Source organism: Rattus norvegicus, chromosome 14, assembly GCF_036323735.1.
Source record: "Rattus norvegicus strain BN/NHsdMcwi chromosome 14, GRCr8, whole genome shotgun sequence".
Classification (NCBI taxonomy): domain Eukaryota; kingdom Metazoa; phylum Chordata; class Mammalia; order Rodentia; family Muridae; genus Rattus; species Rattus norvegicus.
In genome coordinates, this window is record NC_086032.1 from 35,833,388 (window position 1) to 35,852,781 (window position 19,394).

Here is a 19,394-nt window from a genome sequence, read left to right on the forward strand (position 1 = left end):
AGACAGTGATCAGAAGGAAACGCACTGTGGCTCCTGCCTCTGTGGCCTCTGAGTTCAGGGTTAACTTCCAGCAGAGTGCTGGGAGAGAGTCAGTAGCTTGGGCACAGGGAAGGGAAGGGAAAGGGGTGGGAGGTAAGGTGCTCCTTTTCTCAAAAGTGAAGAATCACTGCCAAGTGAAACTGTTTCAGAGTAAGGGATCTTTTCAGAAGCACCATGCAAAAGTTCAAGGTTATCCTGTGGAGAGGATTTGTGATTTCAAAAAGTCACAAAATGACAAGGGTGTTCCTGGCTCCCCAGGGTGGTGTTGAGGTCAGGCGTCTGCAGCACTTGTCCTGACCTCTGCCTTGCGGAGCCGGGCATTAGGGCGAGGTGGAGACAAATGTGCCTGTTCTGTTCTTTATGGGGGTTTTGTTTTGTTTTTATTTTGGGTACAAATGACTGAAACAATAAGAAACCTCTTGGTTTTTACAGTCCAGCAGAGGTGGGGTGCAACCCTCAAAGCGTAGGCCACTGCCTCCCCTCCCGCAGGAGTTTACAGAAGAGAGAATCCGGGTCAAGGCTCTTTATGACTTCCTGCCTCGGGAGCCCTGTAATTTGGCACTGAAGAGAGCAGAGGAATATCTGATATTGGAGAGGTGTGACCCTCACTGGTGGAGGGCCAGAGACCGCCTCGGGTAAGCTAATGCATTAGTCCTTTTCAAATGTTTCCTCGTCCCAAACTCTGAAGACTTCCGAACATAAAGGCCCTGCGTAGTGTCTGGTTGGCTCCATGTTTGCAGCAATTCCCTCCGCACAGAACAGAGCAGTCTCCACATCCCTATTTGTAGAGACGCTCAGGCAGACGCTCCAAACCAGATACTCCGCCATCACTTCCCTGTGCTTCCCTGTGTGTCCTGGGGTCACACACCTGAGCTTTTACTTGTAGAATAGGAATGATAAAGACTGGGGAGGTGGCTCAGTCCATAAAGCAATTGCTTCACCAAGGTGGGGACTGGAGCACACATAAAAGCTCCTGTAACCCCAGTCCTACAGAGAGGACAAGAAAGGGACCCCTGGAGCTAGTGGTTAGGCTAGCCTAGTAGACCTGAGGAACTCAGAGATCCCTGAGAGATTCTGCTTCAGCATCTGAGGTGGGGATCTATCAAGGATGACTTCCAATAATCAGTTGATACCACAGTGACCAAGCTAAAAGTAGAAAGTGCCAAGGTATTGGGTCCATTATTTTTAATTTTTAATATATATATATGTATATGTATATGTATTAGTTTGGCCTCTCCTCCATTACAAGTGACACTGTAAAGTAACCTTGAACATGGTCCTTGGACTCAAGTAAGACTCTTCCTATAATGTAGGGCTGAACTGGGAAAGTCTTAATTTCCTGCAATGGGCATCCTACCCGAAATATGGAAGCTGTAGGTTCCTGTCAGCAGGGAGGGCAGGGTTTCTCTTTTCTTACTCTTTTACCTCCCTTTGAAATGACCAGAAGACCACTAAGACGTATTCTTGACAAGTTGGAAGTGAGTTGCAGAACAAGGCTTGAACTGTGAGAACTTTTATGTAAGTTAAATCCAATAAAACAACTCCACGTATTTCAACACATGAGCATAGCTCATTGAAAATGACCACTAGGTGGACATCGGTGTTGTGCGCAGGAGCGAGACGGCTTGGAAGTAGCGACTGACTGTATATGAGGGGCTCAGTAAAGAACCTGCCAGTGTGACTGCTCCATGTTATGGTGAGGTGTTTATTGGAGAGATGACAGACAGCGGAGAGAAAAGGAAGCAGACTGAGCATGGCCAGCGAACTGGAGAAGGCTGGGGCTAGGGAAGCGGGAGACAAGAGTGGACGTAGTGAGACAGCAAAACCGAGAGAATAGAGGAGAGATAGGTAGATGGGAAGATAGATAGATAGATAGATAGATAGATAGATAGATAGATAGATAGATAGATGGATGGATGGATGGATGATGGATGGATAGATAGATAGATAGATAGATGGATGGATGGATGATGGATGGATAGATAGATAGATAGATAGATAGATAGATGATTGATAGACAGAACAGTGAGAATAGCAGGGGTGGGGGAGATCTTGGCATTTTAAAGAGAACAAACAGGCATCTCTCTGGGAGGAGGGACTCCCAGGGAAGGATGTTAGTGTGGATCTTGAAATGTATAACAGGTACTGGTGATACTGATACTGAGGGAGCCTGGAGGCTGGCTTGTGCTTTGATAGGCAACCCCAAGTAGCCATTTGTCCCTTCTGCCGGAGGTAAGGGAAATGACTGCTTTTGACAGGCAGCAACTGCTTTCTTAAGTTCCTAAAGAATGCTGACTTATTGAACCATCAGAAATTCTCCCATAGAATCCAGGTTGAACTGACCCTAGACTCAATATTGGACGAGTCAGTTAGCCTGCCATTTTAAAAATTTAACTAACTAACTAACTAACTAACTACTTACTTACTTACTTACTTACTTACTTACTTACTTACTTACTGGTGTGGAAAGGCAGACTTTTTTGGACACAAAGGAGACAAGGCAGAATTTTGGCAGTGTTTTATAAACCCTATACATTTAACTGTAAAATAAAAAAAGCTAATTGCTTGTTTTCAAGACTGAGGCACTCCAACCTGTATTGAGGGCCTCAGCCTACAACACCTTCCCAGGCAACAGAACAAATTGGGTCTAAACCCAGAACCACACCCACTTTTCCTTTAAAATGCATATTGGCATATGGGAGCTGGGCATGGTGACTGCTGCCTGAAACCCTAGAGCTCTCGAGGTACCCTGTCTAGGAATTTGAGGTCAGCCTGGGCTACATGATAAGATTATTTCAACAAAGGAAAAGAAAATGAGGTCATATAATCTCTTAAAATAGTTTCTTTGTAAATCAGGGTCCTGGTGTCTACTGTAGGGAGGTTTTTGTGGAGTTGGAAAGGACATTTTTATCTGTTTAACAGTGTAACGAGTAAGATGCTTTTGGTTTCTCCCTACATCTTCCCTGGGGTAGGGATGGGGTTGAGTAACTATTGTCAAAGTAATGTTACAAACCGGTCTCCCATCTTGAGTTTTTTGTTTGGTGTTGTGTTGCAGGAATGAAGGCTTAATCCCAAGCAACTATGTGACAGAAAACAGACTCACCAATTTAGAAACATATGAGTAAGTTCTCCCTAACGAGACTGCACCGTGATTAACCTTGGAAAATCAACCTGCTTTGGGAACTTTGACGTACAGTTTTCAAGTTTGTAAAAGAAAAAGAAAGTAACACATCTGATAGTCTTAGCAAGGAAGAGACCTCCAGAGTTGCTTCTGGAAATCCTTCTTAAGCTCCTATTGGTTTCGTTTTTGCATGGCCTGCCTTAGACACACTGATACACGAGTTGTACTGTGTGTCCTACACAGAGCTTTGATTTATCAAAATGACAGATTGTAAATCCGACAGTCTGCACCACCTGGTTCTCTTGTTTTGATAATTATTAGAAATAGCTGAGGATAAGATGTAGGCTAATGATACGCTTTGAAAGAACCTTAAGTGTGCTTATTCAATTTCTGCTTTAAAAACCTTCCTCTCTTTTAGATAGCAATTATAACTTTGGAATAGGGAGGTCTGAGCAATGACTTTGTAGGTCCCAGACTTCAGGTGAGAACATAAGGTTGATCGATCATCAAGTCAGAGCTACAAAGCGACAGAGCTGGGTGGGACTTGTATTTTTATAAAGTTAGATTCTCAGTGTGGGTTCATGCTCCCACCTCCCTTTGGGTACTCATCTCGTAGCTAGTATAGGCTTCCAACAGGCATCAGTTTGTGATAAGAGTAGTGGTGTCAAGTGTTTCTTGAGACCAGACATCAGAGACAGAGGAAGAAGCTTCCTTGGCCTTGCTACTCATTTAGAAAAGGTTCAGTGAATCTTTCCCTAAAATAGCTCAGATTCCCAAAGATTTTGTGAGTGTACAGGGGCACCTTTGAGCACAGATGAGGATGATGGCAGGGCATGCGACACATCTGACAGAATTTCCCAGACTGCCCTCGCACCATGCTCTTCAGCTCCCTCACAAAGTGTCTTCACTCTTTCTCCTTCACTCCTTCTCAAATGTCCTTTCTGTTGACCTGACCCGTTGGCTTAAGATTCCAGTCTCTTTGGGGGACTGAGCCACCTCCCTTAGAAAACAGTGTCACGGCCATTTATGGTCACTCAAACCTGCCTCATAGGGTCTCACTGCTTCCCTATGCTAAAGCTGGCCAGCAACACAAGTCTCGTTTCAAGGAGATTGTGTACGAAAGCCAACCCAGAATAATTAGAAAAATAGGACATTTTTTGATTCTTGTTCAAGTTTGAATTTTCCAGCAGCTCAAAGGAGATATGTGTGACAATGCCTACAGGCCTGGTGGTGACCCAATGGACACTCACTACCAGTAAAGTTTCCATCGATTCTTTCCGTCATGTCTCAGTTGCCTGTTGCTTCCTCTGTTTAGACTAAGCCGAGCCTCTGGTTTTACACTGGTTTACACTGTAGATACCAAATGAACACCTTGAGGGCCAGAATTTCCATTTCATTTCTCTGGGCTCCGGTTTGCATGAATTTTAAAATCATGCTTTTTTTTTTTAATGATTCAACTTTTAGGATGACTCACTAAATTTTATTTCTTTTGAAACGGGTGCATTAACGTAGGAATATAATAGTTATGATTAATCACCAGAACTTATCAACCACTTAGTATGCGCCGTATACTTTTGTGATGTCTACACACAGGAATCTCCATAGGTGGAGTTTCTGGGTGCAGAAGCAACTGAGTACACTACAGTGTCATGATTACAGTGCTGTGTTTCCGGGCAACGCTTCCGACTGTCTCTGAATGCTCTAGTAACTGGGAACACCTACTCCAGGTGCTACATAGTAACATTCAATACAGTCTAGTGATTATAGTTATTTCTGTGAGCAGAGAAGAGCATGAGAAAGTCCTTTACAGTTTGTCCCACCCTGCCTACTTTTACAGGGGACCAGCAGGTCCTAGTTACGTTAGCATCTGAGTCCCGTTTATGTGCTCAATCCCATACACTGGGGATGTATCTGATCTCAGTTGCTTTGAGCCCTGGGGATACAATTTTCTAAATCAAAGCCCAAGGAGCACAACAGAGCTTTCCTTGTTTTAATGGGGTTTACAGTTAGCAAAGGAAACAGACATTAAGGGGCTGGAGAGATGGCTCAGTGGTTAAGAGCACTGACTGCTCTTCCAGAGGTCCTGAGTTCAAATCCCAGCAACCACATGGTGGCTCACAACCATCTGTAATGGGATCTGATGCCCTCTTCTGGTGTGTCTGAGCAACCACAGTGTACTTACATATAATAAATTAAAAAAAAAAAAGGAAACAGACATTAAAGCAATTCTACATTTAAAAAAAAAAACCCCAAATATATAATTCTAAATTGTACTTCTTAGAGGGTATTGTAGGACATCACAGGGGAAACCAGGAGGAAATGATTGATGTGGAAGGAAGAGGTGGGTTAGGGAAGATGCATAGAAGAACGGGACATGAGCTCTGGAGGTGGTAGGAGGCAGTGTGAGAGGTGACGGCGCACTTCTGCTATCTCGGGGGAACACTGATATCTAGAAACATTGATGGCTGCTTTTGTTTTAAACTCAAATGATCAACAGACTGCTGTGCTACCAGCTTTCAGTAAGCTTTTACCTTCAGGGGCCGATCTGGATAAATTATTTATAAATTTAAATGAATAGGAATAATCATTGCAATTCGAGTTCTACTTGCCGAATGTACTTAAATACTTAGTGCTGCTGTGAGCCCGTTAGTTAAGCTTTCTGAAACGTCTGATCGGCATTAACAAACTGGACACAGCCAGTCAAGGTTTTAGGCGATTGGCAAAGCCAACGTCCAACTTCAAATGTTGTGCTAAGTCTTATGTAAGGCCTTTAAATGATGCCGGGAAGCTGAATGTTTAAACGATGTGGGAAATTAAGTTCTCTTAACTGTGCAAGTATTTACAAGTCAGTTAAATTCCCTTTTGCTGCAAATAACAAGTTTAGAATTAATTATGCATTTGAAACCAGCAAAAGCCAGATTACTCGTTATCTTTTTATAAACATTTAAAATACTAAATGTGTTGATAATCCAAACTCTACCTGGGAGGTGAACTTGTTGATTTATCTTTTTTCTTTCCTGTACTGAATCCTTGACATTTTCAGAGCTCCACAGTCATCTACTAAGGGAAGCAAATTCACCTTTTCAGATGTAATGGCCTTTCTAAATCAAAAACCTGAGGAGCCCAACAGTGCTGTTACCCATCACTTAGAAGTCTAAGACGAGTCTATGGCCATACTACCTCTCACCCATCTTGGCTCACCACCAGAGTGCTAGGGGTTGTGTGTGTGTGAAAATCAAGGCCTTAAATAACACACACACACACACACACACACACACACACACACACACACACACACAGAGGCTGTGTCTACTGAATTGTGGCTTCATATGTTGGGTTGCTTTTTTAATGTCCACTATTTGGTATTAGTTTAGTATAAAGATATGGAAGATAGTCTATGATGGTTTTAATTGTCAACTAGCTGCAATCTATGAACACATGGGAAGAGAATCTCAATGAGGGACCTGACTAAATAAGGTTGGCCTGTGGGCACAACTACAGAGGATTGTTTGGATCCCATCAATAGAGCAGGAGGACCTGCCCATTATGGTTGGCACCATTCCCTACACAGGGGCTCCCTAACTGTATAGGACTAGGCAACTGTTTGAGTCAGTGTGGTAATCAGGATTCTTCAGAGGAACAGAACTTATGGAATGAATCATATATATATATATATATATATATATATATATATATATATATATATATGGTTTATTATAGTGGCTTGTAGGCTGTGGTCCAGCTGGTCTACCAATAGAAGATCTAAGAATCCAGTAGTTGTCAGTCCCTGAAGTTGGATGTCTCAGCTGGCCTTTAATATACACTGGCATCCCAAAGAAGCAGGCTTTAATGGCAGGGAAGGGATGGACTTGCTAGTAAGAGTGAGGGTAGGCTCCTGACTGTGGAGGGACAGTGACTAGCAACCTCTAGTTCCCGCTGCCTTACCTCCTGGAGACAGTGGACTGTAACCTGGACTTCTGAGCCAAGAAAAACCTTTCCTTGATTTTGTTGAGGTCTTTTTAGCTCAGCAACAGAAAATGAAACTAAGACTTGGTCTTACCTTGTTTTTTAAAAGCCCTTCTATGTTTTAGCATATGATGTAAATGGATGAAATTCTGAAATACGGTGCTCCCCACCATGCTCCCAATCTTGAGTCACCCTCATTACTTAGAAAGAATAGAGCCCCCCAAAGACCCTGACTCTGTCACAAGTTTCTGCCTGGCTCTCTAGTGACCACTTTGAAGTTATTCTTATGACATCTCCATATGGGCGGATTTCTAATTCATGTTTAAGCCCAATGAATGCGTTTACTTTTGTTATTTATCACTATAATGAACAAATGTTAAATACTAAAATTTACACCAACGTCATAGCAGGTGGAAAATATATTTGACAATGCTACTTATATGAAGTCTCATTTTGAACAGCATTTTACAGTATTTTTCTATTTGTTTACTTATTCACTTTACATCCTGATCATAGCCCTCCCCTCCTCCAAGTGTTCCCTTACATGATACCTCCACCCATTTCTCCCTCCCCTCCACCTATAAGAATCAGGAGGTCCCTCCTGAGGAACCAACCCACCCTCCACCTCAAACTAACTGCAGGAGTAGGTACATCCTCTCCCACTGAGGCCCTACAAGACATGCCAGTTAGGGGAGCAGTTGACAAAGTCAGGGTTAGCCTTTGCTCCAGTTCTTAGGGGACCCACATGAAGACCAAGCTGCACATCTGCTACATAGTCCTTGTATGCTTTTTGGCTGGTGGTTTTGGGAGCCCCCAAGGGTCCAGGTTAATTAACTCTGCTGGTCTTTCTTGTGGGGTCCCTATCCTCTCTGGGTTCCTCAATTCTTCCCCCAATTCTTCCACAAGACTTCCTGAGCTCTGTCTAATATTTGGCTGTGGGCCTCTGCATCTGTTCTGGTCAGCTTCTGGGTAGAGGCTCTCAAAGGACAGTTATGTTGGGTTCCTGTCTGTGAATCCAGGCTGACAGAGACACAGGTGGCCTGAGGCGCCAAGGTAGTTGAAGGAGGAAGGCAGACCTGCAATGTGCGCGTATAGATCTTCGGAGGACAGCTCTGCACATTCTCCCCCAACTGGCAGGGGTTGCTGTGCATTCGTTTATGTCCATCTCACACAGGGCACCTGTGAATCCAGGACAGCGGTGACAAATATAGCTTCACATGTTGTTCATTGTGACAGGACTTTGACCAGCAAAGAGGCATCAGGGTCTCACAGTGTGTCCCTGTGAATCCACGACTCAGGCGGTCACAGTGGTTGTTGTTTCTTCCATCCACACAACGACCTCAGCTTTGACCTTTACAGATTCAGCTTTTCAAATTTTACAACCCAACCAATAGTGACCTCTCCACGTTAGTGTCCCTCGCCTTTAATACTGCCTCATTTCACCAAAAGGACTTTTGTCTTTCTGTAAGAGATTTTAGACCCATCTTGAAATCCCTCCAATACTGTAACATTCATTTAAAAGTCCAACGGATGTTCACTCTTATTCTCCTCAAGCTCCCATCTTGAGTGGCCAATGACTTTGTCTAAAATCCATTGTCACCATCTTGTTTCCTATGGTTCATCTTTTCTACTGTCTACTTTTCAGTTTGAAGCCACTAGTGGCTTAGATAGCTGGCCATCCCTACGTTGAGTTGAGTCAGTTTCTCACCACCAGGTGTTAGGGGAAGTGCACACACCAAAGGTCTCCATCCTATGACTCATAGGGCTTTCAGTGAGCCACCTCTGGCTGGTCCATGGTGACTCAGTCCCTGCTCAACGTTGTCTTCTCCCTCTACACTCCACAAAGCAGTATTTCTGGTAATAGTCCATTACATTTAAAGTTCTTTGTAAATATTTTTACTGTGAAGTTGAAAATTTCTCAACTTTTCTGTCTTCGTTTGACCATCCTCTGTTTACTGTACACTATATGTTTCCTGATTAAGGTTGGTCATATCAAACTACATGTTACCTTATAATACAATTTAATTATGCCTACTGTGTGAGATTCTGAAAGTTAGTCACCTAATAACACATCGAATGCAGAGAAAACAAAGGGATTGAAAGGAGAAAAAAACGTGCTGATTTAAGGAAGGAGAGAACCCCGGTGTGGCTTAGTGAGTAAGGGCAGACGGTGGTAAGAGAGAAGGCAAGAGAATTTGGGTCAGGAACATTGGCTGGTTGGTTGTAGACTCTGTTAATTACTAACCATATTGGGCAACGGGGGTGACTTAGGAAAATTAGATAAGTCAGGATGAATTTCACTTTGAAAGAGACGTAACACTTCTAAAAATACGCAAACAGGAACTTCTTGAGGGGGAAGAAAGAATTGGACATGGTTATATTTTAGTTTATTTGCAGAACTAAGCATTTGTTGAAGATGATAACTCCTTAACTTTGTCTCTTTCATGGACTTTTACAAGGTGTTAGTTAAATCATACAAAATTGTATATAAGCACTGTATGGGCCACAAGAGGGATATGAGCTATAGTAGAACAAACTACATTTTTTTTTTGCCTCAAATAAGAAGAAAAATTTATTCAGCTTGATAAATTGGCAATATAACAGAACATTGTTATTTATCTGGATTTCGAAACTGAATTCCAAAATAAAGACTTAAAAATGAAGGAATTCGAGTAGTTTGGGGGGAGGCAAGGAGAGGCTGAAATAAATAATATAAAGTTAAAAATGTGTTCCTTGCTACTTTTGCAGATGGTATCATAAGAACATCACTAGAGACCAGACGGAACGCCTGTTGAGGCAGGAGGTAAGCCTGTGTGTCCAGAGCAAGCCTGCGGCCATTTCTAGTAATCCTGAGAAGTTTATTAGAAAGGCTGTCGCCATTCAAAAGAGGAGTGCTGGTACTCTTTCTAATCTGGAAAAGCCCTCACAACCCCACTCCCACTGCACATTTTTCTAAGTCAGAACGTAGACATATTTATTTGCATAAAGATCACCTTTTCATTGACTACCATCATCGTTTCAGAAACAGGTTGCCCTTGAAGTGATTTCAACTCTGAAATGTACTCTCTCAGTGGAGCCTGTGTCTGAGTCACCCATGACAGTGGTTCTAAGCCTCCCTAAGGCTGCCACCCTTTAACACAGTTCCTCACGAGGTGACCCACCTCCGACTATAAAATTATTTTCACTGCTACTTCATAACTGTAATTTTGCTACTGTTATGAATTATAATGCAAATATCTGTGTTTTCTGATAGTCTTAGGTGACCCCGTGAAAGGGTTGTTAAACCACAAAGGGGTCATGACCCAGAAGTTAAGAACCACTGCTATAAGCACTTTGCTGCGACAGAGACTCAACCTGGTGACCTCTGCTTACACTCACGAAAAGCACAAATACAGAAAAATGTGCTGTGTTCATTTCTTTAGTCTTTAGAAACAAAGGGAAGGAGAGTTGGTTGTTAAAATATTAAATTCATATCAAAACTACTCATTTTGGTCAAAGCAAGACAAAACAGCAGAGAGTTTGAGTTTCCAATTGTCAGTGTGTGGTCACTGTGGGGAAAGGAAGAGTCAAACCCAGACCCTGGAGAGGAAGTGTTGTGTCACATGTCACTCTCTGGTGGCCTCAGGTGTTTGGGGATTCTAGAACTACAAATGAGAATCACCTCTGTATCTATATATAAAAGCATCCATGCCAGTAATGGCCCAGGATGCTGAGAAGACCAACTCTAAAATAGAGGAACGAATGGAGGAGGGGACGAAAGTCAGGCCTAGCCCTGCATGCTTGTGAGAACTTGTGAACTCCTCAGCTTCCGTTCTGGAAGGTTAAGGGAAGGAAAGCCGGAGCAGCTTCCCAGTGAGCAAGAGGACATAGGTCACATGATCCCAGGACCGTGGATGTCCAGCGCAAGAGCTTCTGTAACTGGAAGTTCTCGTCTTGCTGAAGACACCAGAGCAAGGTGGCGTAGCACAGCCCACATGCCCGCCACACTGAAGCAATATTAAAACAGTTGGCCCTGAGTTTTTCCAAAGATTTTGTTATTGTTGTTTGTTTTCCCTTGTTGAGATAGAACCTCCTATGGCCCAGGCTGGCCTCAGACTCACTACATGGCTGAGAATAATCTTTAGTTTATGACCTGCCTCCAACCTTCAAGTCATGATCACAAGCATGGGCCCTATGTTCAGCTGACCTGACATTTCTGAAGGGTCTAAAATTCCACACACAGTTGCAGCCCACACCATCATTGCTCCCTCCACACTCACTAGAGGCAGTTAAAGAAACCTGCGTTCTGATTTGTCCGTTGTTTATAACTATAAATACTATCCACATGTCTATGTGGATGATTTTACCACTCGAATGAAGAAGCTCGTATACATTGATATTTACTTAGTTTTGAGAAACAGTCTCACTGTGTAGCCCAGGGTGGACTCAAACTTGAGGCAGCCCTTTTAGTTGCTAGGGTAATAGGTATGAGCTATTATCTCAGATTGTTGGATTTTTGTGAAAATATTATGCTCATTCACTCGTGTACATGGAGAACCAACATACTGTGTAATATTTCACTGTATGCATATGAAAAAGTTATCCAATGTTCATAACCATTCAACTTGTTTATAACTTTTTACCTTTAGGGACACTGAGGGAATATTCTTCCTCGTAAAAATCATCTTGCATACACAGGCACACACTGGATGTTCAGATTTAGTATTACCAGGCATTTTTAAGCCTTGATTCAGAATAGGCTGGCAACCACTTCGACTGGCTGCGGTTGTTCGAGTTCCAGTGGTTCTCATAGGTTCATATATTTGAATGCTTGGTCTGAAGTTGGTGGAATTGTTCAGAAAGGATCAAGAGGTGTGGCCTGGTTGGAGGAAGTATGTTACTGTGTGTGTGTGTGTGTGTGTGTGTGTGTGTGTGTGTGTGTGTGTGTATGTGTGTGCTGAAGCTTCCAAAACCCACACTATTCTGTGTTCCCAGTTAGCATTCTCTCTCTCTCTCTCTCTCTCTCTCTCTCTCTTTCTCTCTCTCCTCCTCCTCCTCCTCCTCTCTCCCTCTCTCCCTCTCTCCCTCTCCCTCTCTGTTGCTTTGTTGAGACCTATGCTCTCGCCTATTGGTCCAGCATCATGCTTGCCTGCCTGCTGCCCTGAGACCCCACCCCTCCCCAGAATGTTCATAGATGCCAGCCCTCTGGACTTATTTCTTCCAAATGACATGTTAGGGTTTTACTGCTGTGAAGAAACACCATGACTAAGGAAACGCTTATAAATGATAACATTTAACTGGGGCTGGCTTACAGGTTCAGAAGTTCAGTCCATTATCATCAAGGCAGGAACATGGCAGCGTCCAGGCAGGCATGGTGCAGGAGGAGCTGAGAGTTCTACATCTTCATCTGAAGGCTGCTAGAAGACTGACTTCCAGGCAGCTAGGACTAGGGTATTAAAGCCCACACCCACAGTGACACGCCTACTCCAACAAGGCCACACCTCCTAATAGTGCCACTCCCTGGGCCAAGCATATACAAACCATCACACCTTACTCTTAGCGTTTTGCCATGGATATAGAAAATTAAGATACTAGTTCACACTTTTATTCTTTAAGAATTTCAAACAAGTATACACATTTTGGTCATATTCACCTCCCATTTCTTCCGACTCCTTCCAGATCTCTCCTCACATCTCCCTCCTAACTTCATATCCTTTAAAAAATAAACTGCTAAGTATAACTGCCCACACACACACTGGAGAGAAGCTATCCACCAGAGCACCAGGACCACATTCCTAATGAGAACTGACTTTCCTTCCACTACCTGTCATCAACTGTCAATCGGTCCTCAGCTAGGGGTGGGCACCGTGTATCCCTCCTCTGCCTATGCTGCAATATTGACTGGATTGGGCTAGCACAGACTTCTGCCGCAGCCACAGCTGCTGTGAGTTCATGAATACAGAAGTCCTATCAAGCCAAAACACTGCTTTGCACCTCTCCTCCACTGGCTCTTACAATGTGTCTGTCCCCATTATCCACCATTCCCAAACTCTTGGAGGAAAGTGGATATAATAAGCAACCTCACTGCTACCTGAGGATTCCACCAACCCCTGTTTTCTGTAGTTTGATCAGTTGTGAATCTCTGTATTAACTGCCATCCACTACACAAAAACGTCTCTCAGATCAGGTCTGAGAGCTGCCTTAATCTATGGGTATAGAGAAATGCATTTAGAGGGAATGTTGATACTATCTTCGTTTTCCAAAATAATAGTACTGTGCTCACCCCTAGGATTTATGAGCTCCCCAGCCACTGATTCTTGGCCAGATTTACATTACCAGGTGTAAGTTTCCTCCTGAGCAAGGAGCCTTAAATCCTATCAGAAGGCAGTTGTTTACCTACCCAATGGGAGCAGCTTTCTAGGCCTGTCATTATTGAAGCTCCCAGGGGTCACAGCCAGTAAGATGATTGATTTTTAACTCCCCCAGAACCTACACCACACTTCCCATGTACCAAGAAAGCTAGCCAGAAGGGAGGAAGCTTTCAGATAAGTACCAGGGTGATTTTTCTTGAGTTCTGTGACCAAAGTGTGTGGTGTCTTCAACAATAGGGTCTTACCATCAAGTTTTGGTGGGTAACCAAGAACAATGGGGATAGCTTGTAATGTTTTAGGGTCCTCTGGGCCTCCTTTGATTAGCATTTTAGTTAGTAGAGAGGTATCACATATTTGAATCTAGGTCTTTCAATTAGCAACCTATGGCTTCTGAGAAAAACATTATCTCTCATGTAGGATAATTATATTTAAACTAACAGAAAAAGACACAGAGAGAGAGAAATAGAGACACATAGACACACACACACACACAGATGTGCATACATGAAAGTTTATAGAATAGTGGGTTTCTGTGTGACTCTTTCAACTATTCTCAGTGTTAGTCATTCCTCCTAATTCTCAAATTCCTTTCTCTTCCATCCATTCCCCCTCTCCTCTCTATATCCTTTTCTTTCCCCTTCATATCACCTTAGACAAAATCCAACATTCTTCATGATAAGAATTCTGGGAGTCGGTATAGAGGGAACATATCTCAACATAATAAAGGCTGTTTATGAGAAACCTATGAACAAACAAACACTTAAAACATGTCTACTAAGATCAGGAACAAGAGAAGGGTATGTGTGTGTGTGTGAGTGTGTGTGTGTGCATGTGTGTATGTGTGTGTGTGTGAGTGTGTGTGTGTGCATGTGTGTATGTGTGTGTGTGTGAGTGTGTGTGTGTATGTGAGTGTGTGTGTATGTGAGTATGTGTGTGTGTTGTGTGGTGTGTGTGTGCATGTGAGTGTGTGTGTGAGTGTATGTATATGTGAGTGTGTGCATGTGAGTGTGTGTTTGTGCATGTGTGTGTATGTGAGTGTGTGTGAGTGTATGTGTATGTGAGTGTGTGTGCATGTGAGTGTGTGTGAGTGTATGTGTATGTGAGTGTGTGTGTGCATGTGTGTGTGTGAGTGTGTGTGTGTGCATGTGTGTGTGTATGTGAGTGTGTGTGTTGTGGTGTGTGTGTGTTGTGGTGTGTGTGTTGTGGTGTGTGTGTGTGTGTGTGTGTGTGTGTGTGTGTGTGTGTGTGTAGGCCAGAGGCTGATATCTGGGATCATTTTTGCTTGCCTGCTCTTCATATTACATTAGGTAGGGTCCTTCACTTGAACCCAGAGTTTGCTGGTTTTTTTAGTCGAGCTAGCCAGACTCTTTCAGGAATTCTCTGCTTCTGTCTCTCAAGTGTCGGGATTACAGGCAGGCTGCCACACATGACCAGCTGGGGATTCAAACTTGGATCCTCCTGCTTACACAGTAAACGCTTTACCCCCTGACCCATCTCCTCAGCCCCTTTTGTCTACTCTTCTACACAGTCCTTTTGTCTTTCCTACTGAGTCTTCCCACATCAGTACACAAGAGTACTTCATTCACTCTATATCTGCGGATCGTTCCCTAGTTTAGATATATCACAATTTGTAAGTCAACGAATGGTTCATTATGGAAAGTGAGGTGTACTCTCCTTTCTATTAAACAATGCTGCCTTCTACTCTCTCCTCCCACACATCTTTTTTCTATTTATGAGTCTTCATAGACAAAATCTCCAAAGTGGAAATCTAGGGCCAAAGGGAATATGCATTTCTGACCTCGGTAGACCTCAACGCGCCCTCTGTAGGAGAGGTGAGGAATTACAAGAGTCTAGGTATCCATTGGAAATACAGGAGCATCTGTTTCTCACACTCTTTCTAGGCAGCGTTTCACGGGCAACATCTGGATCCTTCCCTGATGCCTCATCTTACTGAGAACTTGATTTGCAGTCTCTCAGCCTAGGGATGTCAAGTGCTTTTCATACATTGTATTTTACATGTTTGATTTTCTTTGTTGTAATCTGTTCATATTCTTTGCGTGGCTTTCTACTAGGTTTTTTTATGCCTTTCTCAGAATCTACAGAATCTATGTAGCTATAACTGAGGAAACTAATCCTGGTGGCATGTGACTATATTTCCTATATGTTTTTGATTTTTCAGTGGTTTTCTGGCATGAAGAAGGTATTTGAGTTTTTGCATGTTTGAATTCATTGACACATTTTTGTAAAGATTGATAAATTATAACAAGATAGAACTGCCTTCTCCACTCCAAGGTTACAAGAGAAACTCCTCATGTTTTCTGGATGAAGCTAGTGGTTTTATTGGGTAAACTGGCACCTTTTGTTCATTCCTAAGGTTTCCTGTTGCAGTGAGTCGGGGGGAGTGGTTACTTATTTACAAATACCTTCCTCTTCTGCACTCACTGGTGTTGCCACATTCATATCGATAAAGAGTGGATATTTTGAATTACATCTGTATTATTCAACTTATCTTCAATTGGCAGCCTGTTTATGGCAAACCTATGACCACCATCAAGTTAAATGGAGGGAAAAACTCAAAACATGTCCACTAAGATCAGGAACGACACAAGGTGTGTGTGTGTGTGTGTGTGTGTGTGTGTGTGTGTGTGTGTGTGTGTATGTGTGTGTGTGTGTTCATAAACTATTTTAAATACAGAGGCTTTCTCTGGTGGGGTTAACTTTCCTCACTCTCAGGATCAGCACAGCACATTGAAAACAAACCTTCCTGGGGTTGTGCCCAATGAGGAGATTATACTAGGGAAGCGATCTGGCACTAGAAATCGTGTGCTGTGGTACGCGTGGGCTTCGATGCTACTAGATCCGACCTACGAACACTCTCTTTAATATGTGTTGTGAAATGAGGCTGCTCAGGGGCTTTTCTTTTGCACAGCCTGGGCAGGTTGTGGGCACCGATGCCATGGTGACCTTACACACATAGCGTCTGAAGTTTATCGTTGGTTCCCTTGCTTTGGGATCGCTCAGTCGTTATACTAGCTTGTCCTTTCAAGGTTAGTATTTTCCAGCATGTGACTATGGTGCTTTCTAAGGCCGTGTTTTAAGAATTGGGCCCATTGTTCTAATCCACGGACGCATTAGGATTTTTAGCTTAATTGGATTCCATCTTGATAAGCTGCTTTGTTAACTATCCATTGCATTCAAGTTTTAAAATTTGTTACAGGCAAACGAAGATTTTTTTTTGTAGGTCATTGACCTATTCCTCTTGGGATATACTTTTTGATAATTTTCACAATTAGTTATTGACTAGGTTAACTAACTTATCTGTAATTTTCCTTGAACAACCAGATTTTGAACTGAATTACTGGTTGTATCATATTTTCACCTTTGTAATTTATTATCTTCTACTTTGATATTTATCAGTTTTCTTCTTTAGCTCTATCTGGTGTGCTGGTTAGTTTTATGTCGGTTTGACATAAATTAAAGTTGTCTGGTAGAAGGGAGTTTCAACTAGGAAAATGCCTTCATAAGATCTGGAGTTAGGCAAGCCTGTAGGACATTTCCTTAATTACTGATTGATGGGAGAGGGCCCACCTCATTGTGGGTGGTGCCATCCCTGGGCTTGTAAGAAAGCAGGCTGAGCAAGGCAGTGAGCAGTGCCCTCCATGGTCTCTACTTCAGCTCCTGCCTCCAGGTTCCCACACAGTTTGAGTTTCTGCCTTGGTTTCCCTCAATGGACTTATGACTCTGGATAAAACCCTTTCCTTCTCAAGTTACTTTTGGCTGTCATGTTTCATTACAAGAGCAATAACCCTTAACTCAGACACCTGGGTTTATTTTACAATCCCGATTCTAACTCCAAGACTTAGGGTGGTAACTCAAACAGGAGCTTGAAGCAGACACCGTGGAGGGCACTGCTTGATGGTTTATATTCAGGGCCATGAGTACCTAGCTTTCTTGTACAGCCCAGAACCTCCTCCCCAGGCCGTGGGGCTGTCCGCATCATTGAGGCAATCAAGACAACCCCTACTGACACACTCACCCGCAGACAATCTTACCTGGGCTGTTCCTGTACAGCACCCATGTAAGTAATACGAGCACAGGTTTATTTCTGAGCGCCATTTGGACTGCATGGCAGAGTCTCTCGTGCAGGATGCTTCCTTGTGATTTTAGATATCTTAATTGTAGTTTATATTTAAAGGATTTAAGTTATTTATTTGCCTATGTGTATGTGTGCATATGTGACTGCGTGACACGTGTGAGGTGTCTGTGAAGGCCAGAGGAATGTGTCATATCTAGTGGAGCTGAAGTTATAGGTGGTTTATAAGCTGCCCAAGGTGGCTGCTGGGAATTGAACTCCAGTCCTCTGGAGGGACAACAAGTATTCTTGACCGCTAAGTTGTCTCTCCAGCCTCTCGTTTATAATTTGGTTTCCTTGAGTTAGATAAAAGAAATGTGAAATCTGGTGCTGCTGGGGATATTGTACTTGGAGGCTTGTTGGGGATTTCTAGTTCTGTATTTGGTGGTGTTCCTTCTTTTTATAAGCAGAGACCACCCAACGTACAATTTTGTTGTGCACATATTCTATTGTTGATGTGCATACCTACTATAACAGACATGTAAAGCACACATGCGACTTCTCTTGTGACACTTTGGTTGTTTACGTCTTGTGTTCCCCTTGGGTGTATAATGCATCACTTATACATCATAGGAATTTTAAAAAAGGCTGGCTTTTGTCATTTGCAATGCCTTGGAGAGACTTCTATTGGGGACTGACTCTAATGTCTTTGTGCAAGTGTGGGAGGAGACTGCATTTAGTATCTTAAGTGCGCTGTGAGGGGTTGGCCACACTGTTCTGGTCCCACACATAACATGAGTGCTGCAGTACATCCTAAGCTGAATCTTGTAAGGCACTGTGGGTTGTGACCCCTTTGGGGGGTCATATGTCAGATATCATGCATATCAGATATTTATGATTCATGACAGTAGCAAATTTACAGTTATAAAGTAGCAATGAAATAATTTTAGGGTTGGGGCCTCCATGACATGAGGACATGACATGATATTAATGAACCACAGCATTAGGAAGGTTGAGAATCACTGCTCTGTGGGCTTGGTAAGAGATCCTACTGCTATTCTGCCTTCAGGAGCATAAAGAAACACACCCAATAAAGGAGGAAAGCTGTGTAACAACAAACAAAGCTGTCAAAATGATCAGAAAGCAATTTACAGCTTTCTTGCAGTTTCTTCAAAGTCTGTCCACAGGGACCTAGTTCTTGTTTTTTTTTTTTTTTTTTTTGGTTCTTTTTTTCAGAGCTGGGGACCGAACCCAGGGCCTTGCGCTTCCTAGGTAAGCGCTCTACCACTGAGCTAAATCCCCAGCCCCTAGGGACCTAATTCTTAACGGAGCATTGAAAGTGTTAGCGTGTCCCATCCTTGGAACAGCATGACCATCCCTCCCTTCATATATCCCACATCCCACACCCATTTGCAACTCCCAGGATCCCAGCATGTGTTATTTCCAGTGAACTTTGACTTCTTGTCCTACTCTCTCTGCCTTTCCAGAAACATTTCTCCCCGCATCCTTCACCCGCCTCTTCTAACATACAGCCTTGGCCGTCTGTCTCAGAGTTTTCTCTAAGGATCAGTGATTTTCATGTTATTCCAATCAACAACAAAAACCACTAAGTGCTAGGTAAAAGGTTGTCAAAATCAGGACTTTTTCTGAAAAAAAAAATTCAAGGATAATGGTTTAAAACACGCATACATGATGCACTTCTTATCTAACTTGCCTTCTCCTAGGCATATTATGTCTAAATCTGTAAGAGAGAGAAGGTAGCGCACACTTGTGAAGGCAATCTCACTCTCCAATACTAAGAGTATAGGAGCCCCTTATTCATAGGAGCCACTTACAGTAAACCTGT

At 42.9% G+C, this 19,394-nt stretch overlaps 1 protein-coding gene across 2 annotated transcripts in view; it reads left to right on the forward strand.

Annotated features, from left to right (window-relative positions):
• Positions 1–19,394, forward strand: part of Txk (TXK tyrosine kinase) — a 56,185-nt gene that overhangs the window by 16,118 nt on the left and 20,673 nt on the right. The window contains exons 4-6 of one of the 2 annotated variants that reach the window (XM_039091893.2): positions 529–674; positions 3,095–3,160; positions 9,875–9,929. In XM_039091893.2, the coding sequence (XP_038947821.1) occupies positions 529–674; positions 3,095–3,160; positions 9,875–9,929 (267 nt within the window). Of the gene's footprint in view, positions 1–471; positions 675–3,094; positions 3,161–9,874; positions 9,930–19,394 lie in introns of both variants that reach the window. The other variant, NM_001024255.1, reaches the window with a different exon arrangement.